A 25552-nucleotide genomic window follows, 5' to 3' on the forward strand; every position below is an offset into this window, starting at 1 on the left:
TGAGCTCTGCTCCAGTGACTCCTTATAAGAAGGAAATTTGGACCTAGTCATAGAAAAGAAAACTCCAAACTCCATGTGAAGACAGAGGCAGAAATTGGAGTGGTAAGTGTACAAGCCAAGGAACTCTATGGATTTCCAGCAGTCATCAGAATCTAGGTTGGAAGTATGGAACAGACTCTCCCCTGGCCCTCTAGGAGGAACCAACTCTGCTAATATTATATGTTGATTTCAGTTTTCTGGTCTCCATAATTGTGACAGAATACAGTTCTCTCACAATTTGTGTACTTTAAGCCACTCAGTTTGTGTACTTTGTTGTAGCAGCCTTAAAAAAATAACACAGTGACTTAAATGATAACTATTGCATAGATATACTTCTCAAGAAGATTGGAGTCATATTTCTGAAATCGTTCTTTTATTGTTCACACACATATTGCTATCTGCTGACTTTGTCTAACTACAGGCCTAAGTTCCCATGCAACGAAATGTGACAAAATTGATGTTTGGTCCCCAAGGCTAAACTGAAAGTTAATTAATGTGTTACATATTTGAATTTTCATAGAAGGCTCAGATGATTAAAGCCAAACTTCTAAAGGTGGAAAATAGGTGTGCACGCTTTTCCTTTTGGGACCTGTTGGTACATGTTTCATATGGTGTCACCAAATATGAGAACTCCTGAAGGGCATGTTTCTTTTCCAATCTTTGGAGATGCTCAGATCACGAGCTCGTGCAGTTGGATCTGTTTAAAAACTTTGTTCATAGAGACTGAGTGGTTTGATGTCTATGAAAACCAAGATGACCTTTTTGCACACTGTAACAAAAACAAATATACCAAGAACACCATGTTATCTTTATGACAAAGTACTGACGTCATGGGTTACAAAGACAATGTAATAGTCATTTATAGTATGCGACAACTTGTTAAATCTCCAAAGAAGGCAAAAAGGTATGTTTACATTTTGCTCCCTTTAAAAAACAAATACCAAAACAATCATTTTGTATATTAATAAATTAAACACGTAAAATTTAAATTAATTCAACAAGTATTTCTTCAGCACCCTCATTTTAAGAGGCATCAGCATTTATAATCTGGGCATATCTATTGTTATATAAGTTTAAAATGTTATTAATTTAGTTTAAAAGGCCCATTGTATAATAATAAAGAGCCCCACCCCCCCGTCCCATCTTATTAATATGATTCAAAAAAGAAAAGGCTTACTTTTTCATGGGTACAGTTTCAACACTATAAAATACAAAAAAGAAGATGTAATTATTTTTGTTTATTACTCAACAGCTGCACCCCCCCACATTTTTACTCTGATACAGATGGCTGATGGAGTAAATTCAGGAGAAACACGTGTTGAGGAGATGAGTGAAGTAAAAATGAAGCATACAAGTTCACCAGACACAGAGTGAAGGGCGGACTGCATAGTCAAAATACAAACTAGTAAGAACAGTTATAAAGTAAAGTGCCAAGTCCCCGAGACAGAGGAACTGCAAACAAGAAATAAGAAGACTGGTTAGGAAGCTGAGCAGATTAAGCAAGAGGGAAAAATAGCAAAAACAAGCCTAAGAAAACTGGTACAAAGAAAACCCCTGAGCAAGCACGACCCACTTAGAAAGAAAAAAAAAAATCAAGTTTCATGTCATCAGAGCTCATCTTTAGCAAGCTCTCTGTTGGAGGGGGCAGCACTTAGAAAATGACCCCCTCCCCCTCCCCCCCAGCCTCTGGAAAGTCGACTACTTACTCATCATACACATCCTCTGAATCCATTCGACGATAGTACTTGGCCAACTTGACAGCAAAAATGATAGCCGGAAGTAAAAATATGGTAGCTTTTCCAATGCCAAACCAAAACAGATTCTAGAGGTGAAAGAAAATCAGGAAGACTAAATGTTTAAAGATGAGAGATGGAAAACAATAGTTGCTTGGGAAAAATAATTTTATTTTTCAACTCTTTTCTCATGAGTGCTGTAATTTTGTTCATTGAAACCATTTGTGAACTTATAATAGGAACCAGCAGCCACTGTGTGCAGTGCTATGTATTATTATAATTCATTAGCTCTTTTTAAAAACTTTGAGCAGATTATGTTTATGTTCATTTTATATTATGTGTATTATGTGTATGTTATGTTTATGTGATATTATGTCTATTTTATAAATGAGGAATGGAAGTAGGGAGTGGTGAAGTCAGGGTTTGCTTCTAGGACACTCCGAAATAACTGAACTACCCCACTAGATAGTCTCCCTTCGCTGCTAATGCTGAGAGCATGGACTGCCAGCAGGCCTGAGCTCAAATCCCTTTTATGAGTTGTTTCGATGGTAGGGTGACTAATAAACCTTTCTGGCTTTGTTTTGCATCTGAACAGTGGGACAGCAGCATCCTCATCCCATAATAATATTATGTGAAGAAGACAGAGCAATGCTTAGCGCAGGCAAGGCTCTCAAGAAGCGCTCCACGATTAACTTAACCAATCTTTAAGGTAGATCTTAGGCTCAGTTCAATCCTGGTTTGTCTAAGAAGCAACGTAAAAGTATTTTTGAAAAATAGTTGCCAATATGCACAAGTCCGATTTCCTATAGAAACCCGGATTTATGTCTCATCTTGAAAAGTCTGACGTTTGACCTAATGACGAGTCCTCATTCCCACAAGGCAACATCGGCTGTGGCTGAGTGTTGGTTCTTCCTTTAAGAGAGGCATTTGTCCTCAGTTTGCCACGACGACACCACTACCTTTTGCAGGGGTGATAGCCAACATTATCTAAACTTACTCCCCAATCAGAACAGACACAGCTGTGCACAGCCAGCATGATCCTATGGGTGCCACACGCCAGCCAGGGTCTTACACTTGGCCTGCTTTGTAAACCTACACCCAGCCAGGTCCCTGCACAGGTTCAAGTCTGCGTCCCCTGCCTTAGGGTAATGCTGTAGGTAACACCAGGAGAGGTCTCCCGAGACCACTCTGAAGCCAAAGGCTACAACCCCAACATTCCTGGCTCAGCCACTGCATTTCTGCTCCGCTGCTGGCGGTGTTTAGTGATGAAGAGCAATGGCACCTGTTGGCCCAGAAGCTCCAGTAATTTGTTCTCCTTCCCCCCACATTCTTTTATTGGTAGATTTCTATGCTTTCTACCTTGTTTTGAGAGGTGTTAGAGCTTTATGACAACAGTATCTTTCTACTGGAAGCTGCTTCAATCCTTTTGGGAACAATCAAGATATAAGAGAAACATGCTAACATACAGTCTCTTTTGCTGGTGATGCAAGAGCCCAGAGCTCTTCCTTACTATTTAAGCCACCAACTATAAAACTCTAGCCTATAATCTTCCTGAATGGTCTCCAGGCCTCCCCTCCATTACTTCTCTTATTATTTGTGGAGAGGTAGCTCATGGTTGGGCAATTTAGCCTGGGGTCCGTGGTGAACACTGGATGCAAGGAAATCAATTCAGAGCCAACCAGGCTAACCTAGGACCCCTGCAATGAGGGCTTCAACCAAAGCCATCAGCAGAGGCTCCGAGCAGCAAGGTGAAAGGGTAAGAGGTCGGGAGATGGGGGAAGCAGCCAGGAAGCTAAGGCTTAGGGTCTGCATGCCTGGGTAAGCGCAGGATCGTTTCATGCAGATATGAAAGCCCATCCACAGACAAGATGGACATGTGGGCGTGGGACGGGAAGATGGACAGACAGAACAATCTGGATGCACTGTGTCAGACAGCTACCTGATCGTCATTCATTCAATCACCTGTGGCAGGCATATGCCAGGTGACAGGGACACATCAGTGATCACATAGGGCCTCTGATCCTGGAGTTTAGAGGTTAGTTTGTGAGTTTTGGGGGACAGGTCTTAAAGAACCTCACAAATACACAATTCAAACAACAATAACATCTCTAAAGAAAAAGCATAGAGCTCTATGGGAGTGTAGACAAGAGAACCTGATCTAGTTGTGAAGATCAGGTTTAGATTTTAGGTGTAAACCTAACAGACCCAAGCAGAAAACTACTTTACATTATACTGTCTAGTACAATCTAGAAAAAAAGAAAAAGAAACAAAAGGCTTCTTGGAAAAAAAAGATACGTTTGAGTTAAGACCTGAAAACAGAACAACAGCTAATAGCAGTGAACACTTAGTGTGTTAATGTACCAGGAATGGTGTTAAGACTTTACATGTAATGTCTCACTCAACCATTGAAACAACCCCATTTAGCTGATGAAGCTCAGAAAAGTTCAATCATTTTTCAGTCACAGAATTCACAAAATGTAGAAGTGGAATTTGAATTCAGAATCTGTGTTCTCAACCATTATATTACAAGACCTAGAGGAGGTAGCCGGGTAGGGTGTGGGTATGGAAGCGAAGAATGAGAGAAACATAAAGAGTATGTGTCTAGTCTCTAGTCCAGCTAGAAGAAATGGCATGTGCAAAGGCCCGAAGGTGGGGAAATCGAAATGCATTTGAAAAAGTGAAGGAAAACAAGTATGTCTAGAGCACAGTGAGAAAGGTGATCAAATAGTGCAAAATGTAGCCTAGATGGGCAGGGACCCAATCGTGCAGGGTCCAGTGTATTCTATTAAGGATTCTAATCGTATTGTGATAGCAGCTAGAAGCCAATGAGGTACTTTAAGCAGAGTGAGAGGACTGGCTCGTGGAGACAGCCAGTGTATATTGCAGAGGAAATAGAACTGAGGAATAGATTTGATTAATTGGAACATACCATCCCAACAGTAACATCTCAAAGGGTTTGTAAATCAAAAGTTAAATTAAGTTTGCTGTAGCTCTGGGCATATATATATATATATATATATATATATATATATATATATATATATAGTTGCACTAGGAATCCTTTCAAATATTGGCAATCTAATCTGCCCACCAGTGGTTGTTCCTTTCCAATTATTCTGGAAAAATAGGAGTTTTCTTCATGAAAGTCTCCTGATTTCTGTAAATATACGAAGATGGAGCTAGGTCTTTGATTTTTCTAGTCTATTAGGTGTCAGAACACATTCATCTACATTTTAGAGTTTAGGTCTAAATGAAATAGACCCAAGCAAGAAACTATTTTATATTACAGTGTGTAGTGCAATCTGGAAAAAATAAAAATAAAAACCAAAGATGATGAGTTTATTGTGTCTCCTTATTTTGAAAGGTGAAATTCTTACCATGGGTTTGATAATGGAGCTGCACAGGAAGACATCAACAGCAGAATCTAAAGCCGTGGCCATAGGTTTGCAGGCTGCAACTTGCTCGGTGATCTAAGGGGTAGGAAACAGGCAAACTCTGAGCCACAAAGATCCACAAGAATTCTCCATGCCAGTTACCTTTGGCCTGTTTCCACAAGAAGGATCTCTCTGTCTTGTAAAGACATGGAACTGACAGCTGATTTGTACAGATGAATTCAACGACATATAAAAGTATGTATTTGAAAGAAAGACGCTGATTCTCTCTGAATCCGGTTTCTGGTTTTGTTTCCTCTTTTGCTATTTGGAACAATAAAACCCATCCTACTGGACTCCTGAGAGAATTAAAAAGTACACGTGTCCAGCACAGTGTCTCAGTCTGAATTTCTTTCCTGACCCCTTTGTGATCTGACAAAGGATGTGAGAAGAAAATGGAAAGTGAGTTAACTAGTAAGTGTACATTTCAGAATAGGGTTCAGCAGACTTTTTCTATAAAGAGCCAGAGAGGCAATATTTTAGACTTTGCAGGCTAGATTGAGATATATCTGTCCCAGCTGCCTAACTCTGCCATGGTATGGCAAAAGCACCCATAAACAATATACACACAAATGGGTATGGCTGTGTGCCAATAAAGTTTTATTTATAAAAACAGCAGTACCTGCTGACCCCATTTTAGAAGACAGAAAACAATGTACTTATTAATGAGGTGAACGCATATACAAGTTTAATGCACCCCAGACAGATGCTCTAATCCTATTGACTTAAGAGAGCTACATTCATTTACTGAAAAACACTCAGGAATATGGACAATATGATAGATATTAGCTCTTTTGAGTGGGGGTGTGTCATTTCTTTTCCTTTACTGGTTAGCTCACCTATACCTTACAAGGCAACCCGTATTAATCACCTTATATCGCTCCAAGCTTAAACAACTCTATACACTTTTTTTATAGGCTTTTTCTCTGTTAGTTTTATAGAAAGTGGGGTAAGGATCCTATTCTGTATGTTTTCCTGCATCTTGCTTTTCTCTCCAAATCCTGTGGTGTATGAAACTGAGGGCCCCTATGACTTTGATTAAATTTAGTTTTAAATCCTAGCTCTAGAAATCATATCCCCCTCTCTCTATACATATAGACCTAGCCTTTCCCCAGGATAATCAGCAACCCCTGAGGCAGCAGGAAACAGTAGCCTGGATCTGACTGATAGTCACACGATGAGACCTCTGGCAGCTAAGATAACATCTTGACCTAAGTTATGTTTCAGTTCCTGAGCCCTAAGGTGGAACACCCCCTGGCTACTTTCCCATGAGACAGGAGAGGAACTGCACTCAAGACCTCAGAACTGTCCTCAAGACCTGAAGAAATGATTCATTATCCTTACCTCACCTCCAGCCAATAAGCTCCCAACACAGCCCCTAACCTATGGTATCTTGTGATTTTGCCCTGTAGAATCTGTAACCTACACACCATCAGGGAGCCAGATCTTTGAGCACTAGCTCACCTGTGTCTCTGGGCTTTGTGCCATTTCCTTAATTAAACCTCTACTTTCTTTGCTGCAAATTCCTGTTTGTGTCTCCACGGGCTTGCAGGCGAAATGAACACATTGAGTTCGGTAACATGTAGCTCTGATCCATACTGTACAAATGTCTGCCTAATAGTCCCATGGTGTGGCTTGTATGTGACTTAACCATTCCTGCCCAGATTGATGTTGGTTCCAATGTAGCAGGCTCAGTGCTGCCCAGGGAGTGTACAAACCATACCGTCAAATGGACTCTTAAGCGGCGCCCGGCTAGCTCAGTCGGTAGAGCATGAGATTCTTAAATTAAGGAGCTCATGGCTCACTTGCAGAGATGCAGTCAAGTGTGGCAAGAATCCCTGTGACAAACGTGAGCACAGGTGTTGGGGGAGACCATGAAGGGCAGGTTCTCCAACCTGGAGGACAGGCCTGAGGAGACGCCCAGTGTGGGTGACACTCGTGCGGAGCCTCATGTCACCTCTAGTCATGGTCTCCAAGTTCAAGGTCCTTTTACTTATCTCCTACAACATTACCGGGAATTTAATTTTATTTCCTCCTGACTTTATCCTCAAAAATGACTATCCTAACACACAACCCCCTTCTGTTCATAGAAGATAAACTACTTACAGAGATCTTGACCCACTGCAGATAACGTTCAAAATATCCAAGTATCATATTCCCATACTTCGTACTTTCCTGGAAAGAAATCAAAGAGTAGGAAAACCATTAGGATGACTACACCCTACTCTATTGAATCTTGCAGTTATGGTCAAAACACCCACTTATTGGCATACCGATTTAAAAAATAAAAATAAAAAAAACTTACTTGAACAATAATAGAGGAAATATGGTTTGTAATGAAGTCCTGAGCAGAATCCAAAGAGGAAATGATATTGACCACTTTCACCTGGAAAACACAGCAACAATTGACAAGATATCAAGTGTCAAAGGGTTTCATTGGACCATTTGCATATCGATGCAAGTGCTGTTAAGTCAGCCCCACACCACCACAGTTTGCTGGTAAAAGAGATGACAGAACCAGTGCAGCCTTCTGAGGGCAGGGGGAAGGAGACAAGTACACAGCAAGCATTTACTTTGTGCCAGACAGTGGGCCAGGCCCTTTATCTGAATCACATCACTGAATACTCACAAGGCCAAAAGGAGGGTGTTGTGAGGCTCCCTTCACAGATGAGTAGTTGACCTTGCCCAGGGTCACCAAGCTGAGAAGCATAAGACCTGGGATTTGCACCTAGTTTTTTTGTTTGTTTGATTTGGTTTGGTTTTTCGTTTTTGTTTGCTTGTTTGTTATTTTCATTCCAAAGTCCACACGCTTTGCGGTGTCACACAAATAAAGACAAAACTACTGCCAACCCACATGGCAGTTTGGTGCAAATTAGAACAGGAGCACAGAGACCTCAGGGCACATAGCCTGGCCAGTAGGTCAATGGTTGATTTCCGCCCCCTGACCCTTTATGGAGAGCAGTGCATGGCTGAATGCCGTCACTCTGAAAATCAAGGTGCATCGGGGTAACACAGAACCTGCATGCAGTCACTGGTCTGTCTCCATGTTCCCTGGGCATGGGACACACACTTGTGATATGGCAGCCATGACGAGAGGTACAGGGATCGTCCTGGAGCAGAGTAGACCTAACAGTCTGCAGGGGAACTGAGTCAGGGCCTTGGTCCATTGACAAATGGCAGGCCCAGGGAGAGTACCAACGACAGCTTAAGGAGCTCATGGTTCATTGGGGGGGCCCAGTCAAGTATGGCAAGAACCCTTGTGATAAAGGTGAGTACAAGGAGCTCTGAGAAAAACACAGGGAGAAATGCAGCGTTTTCTGCTGTGGAACTGACATCCCAAACTGCTTATGGGCAGCCTAGTCCACTCCATAAGAAATATTTCCTGAGTTGCCTGTTGGCATTCATTATAGGTGCAAGCGGAATACAACACAGCCTCGGAGCTCAGTTTCTGCTGTGGGAATGTTGTGGCCAGAGGGAGCCCCCTGTGATGGGTTGTATTAGCTGTTCCTGATCACTGATACCTTTCCAGGCATGGCTGCCCAGGCAGTGGGGCATATTTCCCCACCCGAGGTTGATGGCCTTGACTGTGTGACTTGCTCTGGCCAATGGGACATAGATGAATTGGCAGTGTACCGGTTCTAAGTGGGGGCTCCAAAGGATACCTGTGTTTCCGTTCATCCTCTGAATGCCATAGTGAACTCTCCACTATGAGGACCTGAGCTGACCCAGATGAGAACTGCTCCTTCAGGCTGGGTCTCTAGGTGGGACACTATGTGAAGAAGCCTGGAGTTGACCCAATGATGAGAATGAAAGTTTGTGGCTAGAAGGCGCTGAGATTTGGAGGCTGTTTGTTAGGCAGCATTATCTCAATAAAAGTGACTAGTGTACCTTCTAAGCTTGTGTCCTGCACCCCCAAACACAGCTTTCTTCTGTGTAACTAACAACGTGCCAAGATGACGTCTGCACTGATAAAAGCACTCAGAAAGATAACGGTAGGAAAACGCAGTTCGGCATTTAAAATGGGTGGATGACCAATACTTTTTTTTTTTTTAATGTAAAATACCTGCAAAATCAACATCTCTGAAAATCTGTGTGTGCTTTTATAAAAGACCCCGTGACAGAAAAAGAAAATAAATCCTTACCCCCAATCCACTGCTTTCGTTTTGAAGATTCTGGATACTTCGGTATAAACTTCTCTGGTGAACAAACATAGACAATATTTTCCAATGGATCACATGAAGTAGCAAGACCTCATGACCTGTGTCCCCCTCCCCCCGGTAAAGTCAGCCATGAAATCCAACATTACTCTGCAATGGTGTTATTCTAGAAAAAAACAACAGCCATAATAACAATGTGCACCTCACATACCTCTGGTATGAGAACATTGGGGAAAAATTCGAATACGTATTCTAGAGCTTCAAAGGGCGGCACACGACATGCAAGGTGTCAGGTTTGCTCAAAGTGGCAGACTACTTAAAATAAAGCCTGCCCAATAAGAATGGTTTAATTTGCATGTTTTAGATGAGGGATTGGCTGATTACATCACTTAAGGCCCAGCTAGTAAAGATTGAAGGCTTTGTGGGCCGTACCCTGCCACAACCACTCAACTTTGCCCTTGTAGCCAAAAGCAGCCGCAGATCACCTGTGAATAGTGGGCAATGGCTGTGTTCCAATAAAGTTTATGTGTAAAAACTGGCAGCAGGCTGGATTTCGCCCACAGGCTAGTTTTCAGGGCCATAGTTTGTTAACCTCTCATTTAGATTGTAGATCACATGTACAGAACAACTTGCCTATTTATAGACAGGTTACCCCAGCTCTGAAAAGGCCAAGGAGTCCTGTGTTGACGTGAATGAAGGCATTTAGGGAACATGCAAAAACCAGCTTAAAATGTTAACAAATTTGTGCGAACCTACACAAACAAGTGTAGCAGAGAACTGTGGTACGCACAGCAAACAAATTAAGAAAATTCAATAGGAGGACTTTGTGAATACTCTGATGAATTAGAAAGTCAAGGAAAAAAGGGAGAGAGACGGATGGTAAAAACTAGTTCTGGAAGGTTCTGAAGCTGGCGGTCAAGTAGGCTAACATGCGTCTCCAAGCCTGGGCAAGCTGATCTGCAACTCGCTTTCCACATAGTCTTTCCCTTGAGAGCTGCAAACCTGACCACCCCCACAAGCATAATAACTCCTCCTATTTACAGAGTTTACCTTCATCGCCTGGAACCAGACAAGAACTGGTCCCACTATTGTCAGAGGAGGAAACTGGCAGCTACAGGACTGTGGAGAGGCAGAAGCTGAATATGAAATCAGGTCCGCCTGACTCCAGAGCCCCTATTCTTTCTCTGCTACAAACTGCCTCTCTGGCATTCAGGAAAGAGGCCAGCAGGCAGAGAGAACAAGGAAGAGAAAGTCAGACAGTAGGATGGGAGAGAGGAGAGAGGAAAACGCCTAATTGGGACAAAGAACAGAGCCAATGGAGGCAGAACTGAAAGGACTTACCCTTGCCTTCACATATTTCTCGGCAGGGTTTGGAGAAAAAGAATTTGAGAATAAATAAGTCCAGAACAGAGACCTCAGCACTGTAGCCAAGTGCATGGCTTAGAGGGGCCCGGTGAAGGCTGTGGAAACCAGAGCACAGTGGATGAGGCAACCACAGATTTCATCTATCTGTTCACACTCAGATGGAAAAAGACAGGGAAATAAACAGAAAGGTGGGGTGAAATTGAAAAATTGTCTTCTTTCAAGTCCAGCTATTGTCATATATTTTTTAAGTAGTTCAGTTTCTTAGCCCGAGGCCAATTGGACTTGACCTATGTGAGATGCACATATGTCACCAAGCCAACTAGGTGAAATGGATTGTGCTCAGGTCACAGTGAAACGCCCGAAGTTGTTGATTCTTACCATCAGTTGTCCCAAAGGCATGACTTGCTCGTGGTGAACTGTTCTAATTGTTTGTGCATTACTTGTCAGGGACCTTTTCAAGCTTCCGGGGGGCTACAAAGAGAATCAAACAAACAAAGATCAACCCCATTTTTCCAGAGCCTGGAGCTCTCTCTCTAACCCAAGGAGCTGGGTGCAGCCTTCCTGGTAAGATGGTGACTGTGGGCCTGGGGGTGCTGGGAGGGGCCATGTGGAGACACAGAAGGGCGCAAACTGTGAGCAATCAAAAAGCCCACACTCATTAGCCCTTCCTGCGTGCCAGAGGCTTTGTTCCTTCTTTCTCACCTCACCATGAGATAGCCACCGTAAAGCAGCAATACCCCCATTTTACAATGAGCAAACCAAGGCTCAACTGAGTGAGTTTTATTCAGTCCACACTTCATAGTGTTTAGTATATTAATGCCTAATGATCACATTGCCCCCATCTTACAGGTGAGGAAACTAGGGCACAGACGGGTGGAAGGCCTTCCCCAGGGTCCCACAGTGAGGAAGTGGCTGAGTCAGGATTTAAATCCTATTTGTCCTCTGGAGCCCAGGTGCCTCTTCATCACGCTCTGCGGCTTTTTTAAAGGGGCCACTTACAGCCATTTAGTCACGAGCCAGCAAAGTAGCTGATGGAGGGGAAGCTTAGGGGGCCTGGATGGTGCCTTTGCCTTCCCTCGCCCACTTCTTACTGCGATGCAAAGCACCACATGCAATTTCCCTGCCCGTCCTCGTTACCATCCCCTACACTGCAAGGAAAATGTGTGGGCATGTGTTGGCAGTGGAGGGGTTCACGGGGCGAAAACAGAGTGGTGCTAAGGCAGTTCAGGATGCCAACACCAAAGGCAGGGGTCGGGAAAAGCTGTGTGCCCCCAAAGCCGCCCTGGAAACCTTCACAGACTTGTGGGCCACGTGACAATGGCTGCTGGTGGAACTTCAGACATGCGCGAGAGAGACGGTTTAAACAAGGGGTCACTTGGGGTGAAGGGAAGCTTGCCTAAGAATCGTATAGACATGTGACATCTACAATTATAGCGTTTAACCGGACTGTTGGAACTCACCAACTGGTTGGCTTTTCTTTCTAGTTCCTCTGCAAATGACAAAAGATTCACTTTTGTGGGAGGTTTAGCTATCTAAAAAAGAGATGGGAAAAAAACACACAAAAACAAAACTGTTCACAGATACAGGATTTTTCAACCTTAACAATATCTGACAGGCAACAAATTGAACGTAGGTCCGTATAGTAAGGCGGGAAGCTCTCACATAGCTGACAACATTTCATTCTTATTTACACACAGAAAACCATATTGTTTTGTTCAACCATAAAAACAAAGGAAGTACTGATTGCTATATGTCATAACACAAATGAGTCTCAAAAACTTTAGGCTCTGTGAAAGGGACCAGTTAAGGCCATTAAACACAAAATGTCACATACTGTATGATTCCATTCATATTGAAATATCCTGAAAGGTAAAGTCAAGGAACAGAACACAGACTAGGGGTTGCCAGAGGCTGGGAGCTTCATGGGAACGGGGCTTTCTTTTGGGTTGAGGAAGATGTCTGGAACTAGTCAGAGGGGGAAGTTGTACGGCACTGTGATTGTACTACATGCTAGTGAATTGCTCACTTTAAAATGGTTAGTTTCATGTTATGTGAATTTCCTCTCAATTAAAAAACAAAAACAAAAAAGAAGCACACATATCCGTGCTCTGATTTCCCCCAAAAGATTGAGCATGAGCACACAGGTCATACCTCAGCCAAGTAAGCATCATAATCTACTTGGTCTACTCCTGAAGAACTAAAATCCATAAGGTTTTTTCTTCCTGCTGCATCCAGCAGAACAATATTGTCAATCTTTACATTCATGTTTTCGAAACTACTGTTTATGTTTCCAGTATGCTGCATGAGTAAGAGAAAAGTTATAAATAAGCCCATTCTTTTCCAATAATGTCACATACTTAATGCTTTAAACGAGCAATAAAATTACACAGGACAAAAAAGAATGTACTTGCACTTGACTGGCAATTTCTTCCTGGTCTTCTTCTCTCCCTTCCCACTCCTTGCCTGCCTCTCTGCCTCCTTCCTTAGGCACTGTGCCAAGTGCTATGTGAGGAGGTGGGGTGCAAAGCAAAATATTGCACCTCTACCTTCAAAGACCTCCAGAGGAAGAGGCAGCGTCATGAGAAAGGCACAAGAACTGCATCAGGACGCTAGGAGTGGGGGAGAACCTTCCAAAGCAGGAGAAGGGGGAGGGCAACAGAGAGGAGATGGCTTCTGAGTGAGTCTTGACAAACAGAGATGCTGAAAGGGACCTGTCAGGCTGCATCCCAGGAAAGGAGACAGCATGCACTGGACTTGGGTGCTAGGGAGACTGGAGATTATGGGAACGTGGTTGATGACTTAGGGTTGTCCTTAGAGCCACTAGTTTCAGGCAGTGTGACGTGCCTGTGTCCTGGGCACTTTCCACCGCTATTCATCATGGCGCACAAAGAAAATGACACATAGCGTGATGGGCAAATGTGTAGAGGGCACCTATTTCGGGCTTGGTTACAAAATTATACTTTATTTATGTCTACACGCAAGGAATATTTAGGTAAGATTATCGATACAAAATTTGTATACTGCTTTTAAATAACTATCTTCACATATGAAAACTATCAGGCCATCATGAGGTCATGGTACCTCTGACAGCCTTTTATGACACCACAGTGGGACAACCTCTTCCCTCGGTATCCCTTGGTATCTCTTTCATTTTAGAAATCCAGAAGAAAGAAGGCTCCTTAGACTCTTCCCTACCTAGCTAAGAAGGCCAGAAGGCCTCAAGGAAAGAGGAAGTGGGGATAGCCTAGGCTAATGTCACCCCAGACCCGGGCAGCTGAACCTCTCTTGCTCCTACTTCCAGCCAGTGTGCTCTGCAGTAGTCTCTCTTCAGAGTCTGAAGATTCAAGCCTTCAGTGTGGGCTTGGGCAAAGGAGAAGGGGTCACTCCATTCTGTGTGCTGCCACACTTACAGCCATGCTATCTCTTGCCATGGGCCAGCAGAGCTCAGGAGAGCCCACCCTGGAGGCCTGCAGCCACAGCCATGATTCATTAGGAATGATGATGGCGTGCGCCATCGTTTCCGGTGCCTCATTCCCTCTTCAGGGACCTGGCAGAAAAGGGTGGCCGGTCTTGGAGAGCCAATATCCCTGGGGAACAAGTAGGCTTTGTTCCTTTGGGAACACTGACACTCAGAGAAAAATCTTTCCCTGTGAAGTGTTCTCACAGGCCCCCTTAGAGCATCTTGCATAACCTACTAGAGAAACGCCTGACTCAAGAAGACAACTGGCTGGGATGGGGGCTGATGGAAGTGTTTTGGAATTTGATAGAAGTAAGTGTTGCACAACCTTGTGAACATACAAAATGTCACTTTAAAATGGTTAATTTTATGTGAATTTTACCTCAATTTGAAACGACAAAGACAGCTGGATTTAATAAATACATCAATTTCATGATTGGTTCTAATGACTTACCTCTTGAATGTTGAGATGTTCACTAATATTGTAGCGGTTTTCCAGCTTAAGTGTGGCATAAATGCCTTTATTTTCTTTGCAATCACTATGGGAATAGACAGAATAATTATAATCCAGGAAGGCAGTTGTGGCTACTTCTGTCCACTGCTAAAGATGAAGAGAAAGGTTAACTGTTCATCTTTGTTTAATCTGTGAACGTAGTGGCTTTTGAGGTCGACACCGTAAGCAGTCACCAGTGGCCACACAAACCCCAACCCCACCCCCACCCCCAGCACCCACCATTCCTGACTTCATTCCCCACTTTACTGAATGTCCTATTTGGGGAACAGATCCAATAGGTTTGGTAAATACATCCTTCTATCTGTCTCCTTAGTGCTCCATCCAGTGCTGTGAGGGATAACACGTTTACAAATTGGGGTGAAATAAATGCTCATTTAAAAAAAGCAAAAAACAAAACAAAACTTACTAGAAACAGGTGTGTTACAAGGCATATCATGGGCTTTATTAAAAGATTCTGTCAAGCCCCTGTCAGACTACCTCCCTTAGTAAGCTTCACTTACTAAACATATGGTTGGATGTATATTCTAATGGCAGGATGGAGACAGGGAAGGGGCTACAAACATCCAGCTGGTCGGGACACTTTGGCTTGAAACCTCACTTGGCCTCACCTCTCTGTTCTTCCCTAAAATGGGGAAAAAAATATGCCTCCTTGACTGAGCTAAAAAGGGTAGGTGTCACCTGCCACCAAGACAGCCACAGCCACTTTCTGGGAGCATCTCCTTCTGGTTCTGCAGCCAGAGCCCTCTAGCCCCGAGGGATGCATGGGAGAAGCAACTTTCCCACATCCTTAGGACGTGTGATACTGCTCTCCAGGGAACCCCAAGTAGGTTGGTGTTGTTGGAACAGAGAACTCAGTGCACTAACAACCAGAGGGAAGACTGGAAATTCTGCAGGAGCCAGAATCACAAAGAGCTGGGATGGTTTAATCATGCACAGACACTGTGACGGATTAATAATGTCTGCCTAGAACATGCTGTTGAGAACTATCTGGAGACTCTCTGGGCTGAGTAGAAGACCACAATCGATTACCAATATCTGCCATGAGGGCTAGGTGCGAGAAGGGTGGACATATGTGCCACTCATTTGTGTCTCTGCTGGAAGAGAAGGGGAGCCATTGAAACTTCAACCCTTTTGAACAGAGAGAAGTGGAGGCACTCAGGATCACAAAGCTCCTGGTAGTAGAGCCAGGACTGGGGCCTGGGCAGCCTGACTACACAGCCCGGCCCTTTGCATATCTGGGATTTGGCTCCATCCACTGAATTCTTGTTACATGGCATTGACTTGGGGTGGGGTAATTCTTGAATGGGAGTTTTCACAGGATCCCATACGCATCTTAGGGTCACCTTAACCAGTAAGTCCTAGTCTCGAAGGCTTTCAGAGGAAACACTATCTTTTTGGTCTTATTTCTACCATTTTTTTGCTAAGACTAGAGAACAGTTTAATTATGAAACAGGAAAGTCTCATCGTTAAGGTTGAAGACACTTTGAAAGCAAAATTCTCGTTCTGGAAAAACAACATTTGAAGTAGCAAAAAATGCATAATGCAATTATTCATACCTGTAAACTTGTTCAAAAGTGAGATTAATATCCGGTTTGTTAAATACCATGCCAGAGAGATAGTGTTTCCAATTCTCATTTAGTAAATATGGTGTGTCCAAAATCTGGAACAAATTTTAAAACTTTTTTTAAAAAAAGACAGTTTTACTCTAACATACATACATATAATAAAACTAATATTCTGTTAAATATATTTGTGAGATTTTCACGTCATGATTTTCTTCACTGATTTTCAGTTTAAAACTAGAAAATAATAGTATGATTGGAATAAATCAATTGACCACTGAGTAGCATCAATAGGAATTACCAAAATTACTTTTTTTTTTTGAGACCACTACACTACTTTTTAGCAAAACAAACACATTATAAATGGGAGAATAGACAATTTGATTCAGAATAGCTATTATAAAGCCATGAAGCAATTAACTACCCAGCTCTTAACTACTTCTCTCTAAAGAAAATGAATTAAAACTCATAATTCTCTGACTTCACATCATATACATATATTAGAAGAGCTAATTAGTGTATGACTGCATATATGCTTGAAGAGTGTAAAATGGTTTTGAAATATCCCCTACTTTTTAAGAATTCCTTTATAATGATTTAACACAGTATGAATGAAGTCTAGTTTGATGTCTTATTATTATTACTATTATTATCATCATTATTATTAATTTTATCAGAAGGCCAAATGAAGATAATTTGACAAATTGATGCTCCCAATTTAATTTTCCTCAACCAAATGAACAATTAAAATGCCATGACAACAAGTGGCCACTTTAATAGTCATTCACTTGATTATATAACAGATTTGAGGTAGAAAATATAGAAATAAAACAGAAATATATTTTTAAAAATCAGGATCTGGAGAAAGACATTGGAAAGACAAAGTTAAAAGACAGACATATTGACCAAAACTTCCTTCTTAATTAATGAAGCTAAATTGCAAAATGGCCCCCTAGAGCCTGTTGTAGTTGGTTTTAGACGGAGAAAGGGAGGCTTGAGATCAGTTTCTAACTGCCTCGTCAGATTTCCTCCAGGGACAACTGTCTGCCATGAGGGGCATCATTTATCAGTCTCTTTTGCTCCAGATTCAGGGCCTCAAGCCATCTGTGTGGGCAACTGTCATCTGGGAAACTTTTGAAAAGGAACTTTCTGGAGTATGGGATGAACCCAGGAATTTATCTCTTGATGTTTCATTTGAGAACTACTGCTGAGGAGAGTTTTATTCTCCCAAAATATGATCATGCCCATTGAGGTGTAGGTCTTAATTCTAGCTATTGATTTCACTTACATAAAAAAATGTATATATATATATATTTATTTTGCTCTGAAAAATAGAAGGAATCTCGACTTCTTGAATGAAAGCCAAACTGCTCATCTTTTTGCCCTGCTCTTGATGAAACCCGTAAGATACAGAGAAGTCAAAGTTTTGGCTAACGCCCTCCCATAATGGTCACAAAACCCACATTTACCTGGAATAACTTCTTGTTTTGGTAAGGTTCACAGACCAATTTTTCCACATTTCCACCAACAACAAAAGTAAAAACCACAATGGTCATCAATATCCAACAAAAGAGGAAACTGATTCCAACCCCTCTGGAAAAAAATAGAGACAAATAAAGTTAAGGATTCTACAAGCCAGTACTTACTAACTCTACCTATTCAATGTGAAAAATGGGCCTGCGGTCTTCAGCTATTTGCAGTTTAAACAGGTCTGCCTACCCAGAGTGAAGACAGAAAGTGGTGGGCCCTGTGGGCTTTCAGCCCTAGACACATCAGTATTTAGAGAACCCTTATGGATTAGTCCCTGGTCTGCTTGCAGTCCAACACTCTGGTTCCGACTTGGGCTCTGAATCAGTTGAGTGAACCAAGACTTTCTGCAGAGGATACAGTGAGTGGGGAGGTTCTGAGGCAGGAAATGTACCCTTTGGAGTATGAAAGAGACCAACGTGGCTCTACATCCAGAGAGAGGACAGACAGTGGGGTAAATGGCAGCTCGAGAGGCCGGTTGGGTGTACCAGGGAAGGCCTGGCGAATCCAGGGAAGGGAAGCTACTGAGGAGGAACACAACCCAGTTCCTCTGAAGAAGAACACTCTTGGAAGAGCCTGAAGGATGGGGTAGACAGGCAACCTCTGTTCTATATCAAGTTTCTAGAGTTTCAAAGTGAACAAACTGGAAAACCATATAGAATAGTGTCTGATACCATGTCAGTCTGTAACAAGTATCTGGTAAATGGATGAATGGGTGATGGGTGGATGGATGGGTGGATGAATAGATGGATAGATGGACAGACGGATGGAAGGGTGGATGAGTGGACGGATGTAGGGACAAAAACAATGGAAATCAAGAAAGCAGACTTGGAAATAATTTTCATGATAACTGCTTTAAAAAGGAGCTCACCACAAATAAACAGTGTGTCTAAGCTTGTCTACCAAAGTGCGACCAATTTAGAGTTTTCTTTTACTTTTTTACACTTGATGAAATTTCCCATACCGACAAAAGTACCAATCACAGCAACACACTTACTCCACTGGAACTCAGAGTGCTCAGCCCAGAGGACACTGGATCCACGTACCACCAGAGTCACCTGTTCTCCTCCCTGAATTACCCACCCCCCATCCCCGACCCTGCAACATGGCAAAGAGCAAACACTCACGCCATAAGGAAGATGCCTCCGGTGTTTGAGATGCAGCCTCGTCTGGTTGGGGTGGCATGCCGATCATAGCCAAATATGCCACACAATAAGCCCAGGTAATAAAAAATCATGATGAGAGTCAGCAAACAGCAGACAACCAAGCTCGCCAGCCACCTGGTGAAACAAGCACAATGTTATTATACATGAAAGAGGTGACATTATCATAACACAAAAGCTGTCATACTAAGGCTGGAGCAGTTGAGTAATACTTGGCAATAAAATATTAGATTCCTCTGTTAATTCCTCAGAGGATGATACAGCTGTGAAAAGATGCCTTCCCACCCCTAGTCTTCCAACCCAACCCACGAGGAACCTTAATTTTTCTCTTGGTTTTGAACTGTTCTCACTCCATAGTCATGGGATTATTGCTTCCTTCCTTTGCTTTTCTTCCATGGGACTCATAAGCAGGGTTCACTTAACTTCTCTAAGGCTACTGGTAGCAATGATCCTTAAGACTTTAACATTCTTTCAAAGTTCTTGATGGTATAAGTGCTTATTATAATAATGATAAGATGTGAACAGATTATGACTAGCCAACAAATAAAGAAATACTGGGCACTTTTCCCTCGTCTTTCTCTAAAATATTTTGTGGTTGCAGGAGTATTTGGGGGGTGTTTTGTTCTTTACTGAAACAGAAACTCCCTACGTGGTGAGTACATTGAATATTTTAGAATTTCATGAGCATCCTAAATCAAATGTCTGCAGAATGCAAACCTCAATTTTGTAATGGTCCTGTGAGACATTTGAGGATAATGGATCCTCAATTAGATCTTACTGGCATTCCTGGAATGTACAACAACCTTTTCCAGCAGCTGAGGGTAGAAATGCTTCCCAACCTTTAAAACACTGAAAAATAAAGAATTTACTTCTGGGACAAAAGCCAACACTAAAGCTTTTTATTCAATTAAGAGCAATCTTGATAATTATAATAATAGCCACCTGTACTCATTCTGTGGCTTTTGTTCCAGATACTGGGGACACATAATTAAATAAGCCACGGATCCGGCCTCAGAAATCTTTTACAGTTAATGAATGCCTCATCTGTTTAGTTAAATTTCTTTTTAACATAAAGCTTATTGTCTCCAGGCAGGAAGAAATGAAAGGAAAGGGGAGCTGACATGTATAGAGATCACTGTACCATTCTTCCCATTTGTGAAACTCTGACCTCAAATGAGATTGTAAATTCATTGAGGGTCTGTCTTCTGTTTGTCCTGATACCCATTGGAGTGGTCTAACCTCATGGTAGGAAAATGGCTTGTTGAGTACGAGGCTATAATTAAGAGCACAGGCAGATGGGGGTTGAAAACCCACCTCTGCTGTGTTGTTGCTGACCTTAAGTGAGTCTAGAGCCTGTTTTCTATAAAACGGGGCTACATATAGGACACAATCCAAGGGATTTTTATGACTATTCAAAGAGAGGTCTTGCATGCAATGGTGGTGGGCGCACTGTAACTGTTCCCCAAATGCTAGCGATTATTGTTATAATTTATCCTGTGCTCTTGTATAATAAATAACCCGAATAGGAATGAAAGTGTCTGAATTTCCATGGGTTTGGGCAGTAAGGATGGTTCCGGCGGCAGGTCATGGCTGAGACTTTCAGAGAAGAGAGTGAATCTTAACATCTCATCTGATCCTCTAAACACCTTCCCTCCTTAGCACTGCATCTGACACGTCCACAGGCACCTCCCAGGGCCAAGCCCCACCCCTAGCGTTTTCAAATGGGGCAAACGACAGTTCCTTACCTGGGCTCTTTGAACAATTTATTGGTTTCAAGGATGCTCTTTCTGTAAGAACCAACCTCTCCATATTTATTTTACAAACCAGTGATGAAAAGAATGTTATCCAAACGCCTTTGCCCTTCGTAATTATTATTAAGTTTTAAAATCCTGTGACATGCCTACAGATTCTATAAGCCACTACGGACACCATCATTGCAAATTATTGAAAATTTGGCTAAAAAAACTAAAAAACAACAAAAAAAGAAAGAAACACTTCATGAATTTGCATGTCATCCCGGTGCAGTGGCTATACTAATGTTTTTCGTACAGTTTCACTTTTAGTATATGTCCTGACAAACCGAACACTTCAACTTTTTTTTCATGAACATAAACTAAGGTGAACACATACCAGGTTATGGCCTGTTTGTACAATCTGCTCTCATAAGATTATCCTGGTCATAATGTCAATTTTTTACCCGTTCCATAGCATGGTTCACTCTCCTAGGTGACCTGCTCAAAGGAGGCACGCACCTGTAAGAATCATATTCTTCCAATGTGGGTAATTTTTGATGGATGTAAGTCTCAATGTAATTAATGGGATCCAGGAAAATCGACAGCTTATCCTGAATAGCAATCTGTTCATTTATATTTTTGATAGCTGAACCAATGGAATTCAAGGTACTTTTTATATCTGAAAACAAAGATACGTCAGTTATGCATTTTCAAACATACAGGAAACAGAAACTTTGTTTTGGACCCAAACTGAAAAACTTGAACCACTTTCAGTTTTTCCCGTACTGTGTATGTGTTTAAAATATGTAAAGTTTCTGTAACAAGCATGAATGCAGCCAAGACCATCAAAAAGCAATTACTTAACTAAACAGCAAGCTATGAGCGCCGACGTAAATGATATGGTGCTGAAATCAAGCCAGAGTTTTCTTTCACTTATTTCATTAAAATAACTAACTAACTAAACTAACTACTAAATAAATAAATAAACAAACAAATAAATAAATAAAATAAGGCTCTCTTGCTTAAAATGTCCTGTGTACGTACCTTCCCTGGGCCAGGCACTTTTATCAATGCTAACTCATTTATTCCACTCAGGTAGATATTCTTATTCCCAGTTTACTAACAGTGACCCTGAGGGCTCACAGAGGTTAAATAATGTCCATAGGCCTCTTTTTCAGAAAGCGCTAGAAATGGAATTGGAACTCGGGTTTCTCTAAGTCTAAAGCTTCTGTTAAATGATTTTGGAGAAATAATTTAGTCACATAATAATTCTTCCATCTGAGAAACGGCATTCAGGAACACAGTGATTCTCTAGGACCCAGTCTTTGGACAAGTGACTCAAGGTGATATTTTTGTTAAATTTTTATTTGGTTCATACAAACTGAGACTTGTTAAAGTATATCCGTGTTTCTTAGATACAAAAAGCAACAGTATTCCCAGTGGTCATACAGATCCATTAATATTCATCCTAATCTTTCAGTGAGGAGAGAAGTTCTAGTTTTCTGGAAAGTGCGTGTCCATGATGACAGGTCCTGGGATCAAAGCCACCTGGGATCAAAGCCACAAGATCGGAAGATGGCTTTATCCACAGCGATTCTTGACATGGACATAGTACGAAAAACGGATCAGTGAAAAGTCCACTGATCCTGAGATCAGTGCAGCAGCAGAGGCAAGATTAGCAGTTCTCACAATGCGACCTCAGGGCTGCCGGTGAATTCTGGGTAGGCGGCAGTGTGGTCCAAAATGGAACTACATAAAAATGGCAGGAAACTTTTTTTCATGAAGTGTGTTGTTCATGAAGATATGAAACCTCGAGAGCATGTAGGAGGAGACTGTTTTTTGCACAGTGGCTCACTTCCTCCTCCAAATAGCTTGTGTACCAAAAGACCCCAGGATCCTCGACAAGCTGACTCCATGGGCCTCTTTCTAACTCTGGGATTTCTGGGAGTTTGAGAGATGCGGTATGCCGACTCCCCATCTCCTACGAACAGTTCCCTAAACTCAGAATCAGGCCCCTTCTACTTCTCAGGCTGCTATGCCCTTCCACATAACACAGCTCCCCAGCCTTGCCAGCTTTGGTGACTCTGTATGTGCCTGGAGTACTCTCTTAGCTTCAATTTAGGTGTTGCTTCCTCCAGGAAGCCTCCCACTACCCTCGCCCCACCTCGGATCTCTTGTATGTACATCGTCATGTATCAGAGTGTGGAAAGCAGCATCTGCATACGTGCCTAGCCGAAGGGTAGGCAGGGTCATGCCTTACTCAGCTCCCATCCCCTGAGCCCAGCAGAGCCTGGCACATAGTAGGCACTCAAAATATGTGTGTAGAGTAGGACCAAATAATCAAACACAAGCGCTAAGGGTTTCTATTTGTTTTGGAAGGACATGAAAATAAGTCAGGCTGATGGACTAGCACTCGCCCAGAACTGGGAAAACTCTGGCTTGTTTTTAGGTGGGATACTGAGCAATGGGCCTCACTTACACACCTCGCTTTGCCAGACTTACAAGGGAGGGCTGCACATATTGGCAGGAGAGGTCCAGGAAGGGGAAACAGAAAGTAAACACAGAGATTAGTAAGCAGGTCGCTATCAGACATCCAGCAGGCATTAGCCTTCAGGTGCTAGCATAGGAAAGCGTGACCTTTGTCTTTGATATTTTTATACTTTCTAGTAGAAACTTAGATTCCAAAAAAAAAAGGAAACCCACAAAACATCTAAAGCACTATGCAGTGGGATAAAATACTTTTTACCCAAAGTCTTAATGAACTGAAAGAACTCTCTATTAAGAAAAAAAAATATCAAATACCTCTAATACAATATTTTAAAACCACTTAGTCAACAGAGAAAAAGAAGAACTGAGAAGTTGATATTTTAAAAAAGAGAAGCTAATCTTACATAGCTTCAGAGATTTCTCCTCTTAGTAAATAACCCAGGTTTATCCCCATTTCTACACAAAGAAATGTTACTGCATTGTTCCTCTGTACATTCCCCCTAAATGCTATAACCTAAATATAGTGCGATTTGATCATTTAACACAGGTACAATTCACTCAACATCAGTTCCGTCTCCAAAACTGTAAGTGACCTTAAGAGCCTAAAAGACCATTAAGTCTGTCAGAGAGCAGAGGAACATTTTCCTCAAATGACGAAATACATACTTATACAGAGTATTCCTTTAAAAATCAATGATAAGTGCTTTTGGAAATACAACAACCTCCAGTTTTTCCCCCAGTGAAAACAATCAGAATGTGACCAAACCATGGCTGTTGTGAGCTTTGACAGCTCACGATGAGGGCCGGTCCTCTCAGCATGATCCTTAACCCCACAGCTTCCCGCCAGCAGGATGGTGTTAATCCATGTTCAATGGGAGATAACTATTTTTTAAAATTTACGTCACTGAGTGAAGGTGGCACAATCGAAAAGCCCTGATAGTTGTTTGGTTTTCTAGGTTTCAGTGAGAGTGCGTTTTTTTTAAGAGGGAAAAAGAACAATACAATTCTTAATAACACATTTCTTTGCACAATTCTAAACAAGGAGAGATACAAAATTATTTCAAACTGTGAATCTCACCTGATACCATGTCTGTGGTTTGGTTTTGCACCATCTCAGGTATATCATTAAAGGATTTATTGCCCTAAAAAAAAGTTCACAATAAATTGATGTACATAATAAGTAGAAGAGCCGTTGACTAGTATTTATTTTTAGCTTAGTATGGAGTAGAGAAGCAAATTAAAAATGTAGCATTTATCTTGAGGCAGAAATTATCATCACATAGTCATTTTAAAAGTCTAAAAAAATTCCCTTTAGAGAGGACTTTCTTTAAATTGTATGCATTAAAGATCATGCTGAAAGTTTTTAATTTTTAAAATACTTTTCCATGTATCTATACCAGTGTTTCTCAACTGGGGGCAATTTTGTCCCCCAAGGAGACATTTGGCAATGTCTAGAGACACTTTGGTTATGTGGGGATGCTACTGGTATTGTGTGGGCAGGGGCTGGGGATGCTAATAAATATCCTACAATGCACAGGACAGCCCCCAACGCAAAGAATGATCCAACCCAAAGTGTCAGTAGTGCTGAGGTTAAGAAACCCTGATCTGTACAATGTACCATGTGTAGATATAAATTCATATATAATGCCTACATATACATTCATATATAATGCCTATGTATGAATTTCTAATAATAGAATCTTGTTTTGCAATGCAATTACAAAATACAATTAGAGATCTAGTCTCACAGGAAACAACAGTGTCCTAAAATGCAGCTTACAGAAAACACAAACTGTAGTGAGGCTAAAAGGAAAACACAGACAGCCACACCAAGCTAGATCACTTTGGGGCTAAATCCATGGCAGGAAAAGGTCGTTATTTCCAAGTCACCCAATTGAACATCCTACCTTCCCTCTGGAAGGGGTGTAATGTGTGTTTCTTAACTGTCCGCTGGTATATTTAGCCACTGGTATATATCTGCTAGGGAACACTGTTGCAATTAGAACCTGTTCTGAACTGAATGCCTGTGTCCCCCCAAAATTCGTATGTTGAAATCCTAACCCTCAAAGCAATGGCATTAGGAGGTGGGGTCTTTGGGTCAGGAGAATAGAACCTTGTGAATGGGATTAGAGCCCTTATAAAAGGGGCCCCATAGACGTCTCTCTGCCATGTGAGGGCACAACGAGAAAATGGCTGCCTGGAGCTGGAAGGGGTCTCTCACCAGAACCCGACCATGCTGGCACCCTGATCTCAGATTCCCAGCTACCAGCACTGTGAGAAATAAATGTCTGTTGTTTTACATCCAGTCTATGATATTCTTCTTTAGCAGGCCAATCCAAGGTCCAAACTTTATAATATTTATAGTGCCAGTTAGGTTCCACTTT

At 41.9% G+C, this 25552-nt stretch overlaps 1 protein-coding gene and 1 non-coding gene across 9 annotated transcripts in view; both read right to left on the bottom strand.

The window, feature by feature from the left end:
- Positions 1–390: 390 nt before the first annotated feature.
- The window catches only part of PROM1 (prominin 1), a 123217-nt gene continuing 98055 nt past the window's right edge, over positions 391–25552 (bottom strand). For 7 of the 8 annotated variants that reach the window (XM_074321631.1, XM_074321611.1, XM_019713028.2 and 4 more), the window contains 16 exons: positions 24247–24310; positions 21201–21360; positions 18913–19065; positions 17728–17851; positions 16253–16356; positions 14637–14721; positions 12877–13023; positions 12186–12257; positions 11104–11196; positions 9346–9399; positions 7509–7589; positions 7310–7378; positions 5150–5242; positions 1746–1861; positions 1217–1240; positions 391–808 (listed from right to left, as the gene is read on the bottom strand). In XM_074321631.1, coding sequence (XP_074177732.1) covers positions 754–808; positions 1217–1240; positions 1746–1861; positions 5150–5242; positions 7310–7378; positions 7509–7589; positions 9346–9399; positions 11104–11196; positions 12186–12257; positions 12877–13023; positions 14637–14721; positions 16253–16356; positions 17728–17851; positions 18913–19065; positions 21201–21360; positions 24247–24310 — 1494 coding nt within the window. In that variant the 3' untranslated portion in view covers positions 391–753. Of the gene's footprint in view, positions 809–1216; positions 1241–1262; positions 1492–1745; positions 1862–5149; positions 5243–7309; positions 7379–7508; positions 7590–9345; positions 9400–11103; positions 11197–12185; positions 12258–12876; positions 13024–14636; positions 14722–16252; positions 16357–17727; positions 17852–18912; positions 19066–21200; positions 21361–24246; positions 24311–25552 lie in introns of those variants that run through there. The other variant, XM_074321637.1, reaches the window with a different exon arrangement.
- LOC141570258 (U6 spliceosomal RNA) lies at positions 20929–21033 on the bottom strand. Its single transcript, XR_012494265.1, has one exon. It is a non-coding gene; the product is annotated as a U6 spliceosomal RNA (small nuclear RNA).

This window comes from Rhinolophus sinicus, linkage group LG02, assembly GCF_036562045.2.
Source record: "Rhinolophus sinicus isolate RSC01 linkage group LG02, ASM3656204v1, whole genome shotgun sequence".
Classification (NCBI taxonomy): Eukaryota; Metazoa; Chordata; class Mammalia; order Chiroptera; family Rhinolophidae; genus Rhinolophus; species Rhinolophus sinicus.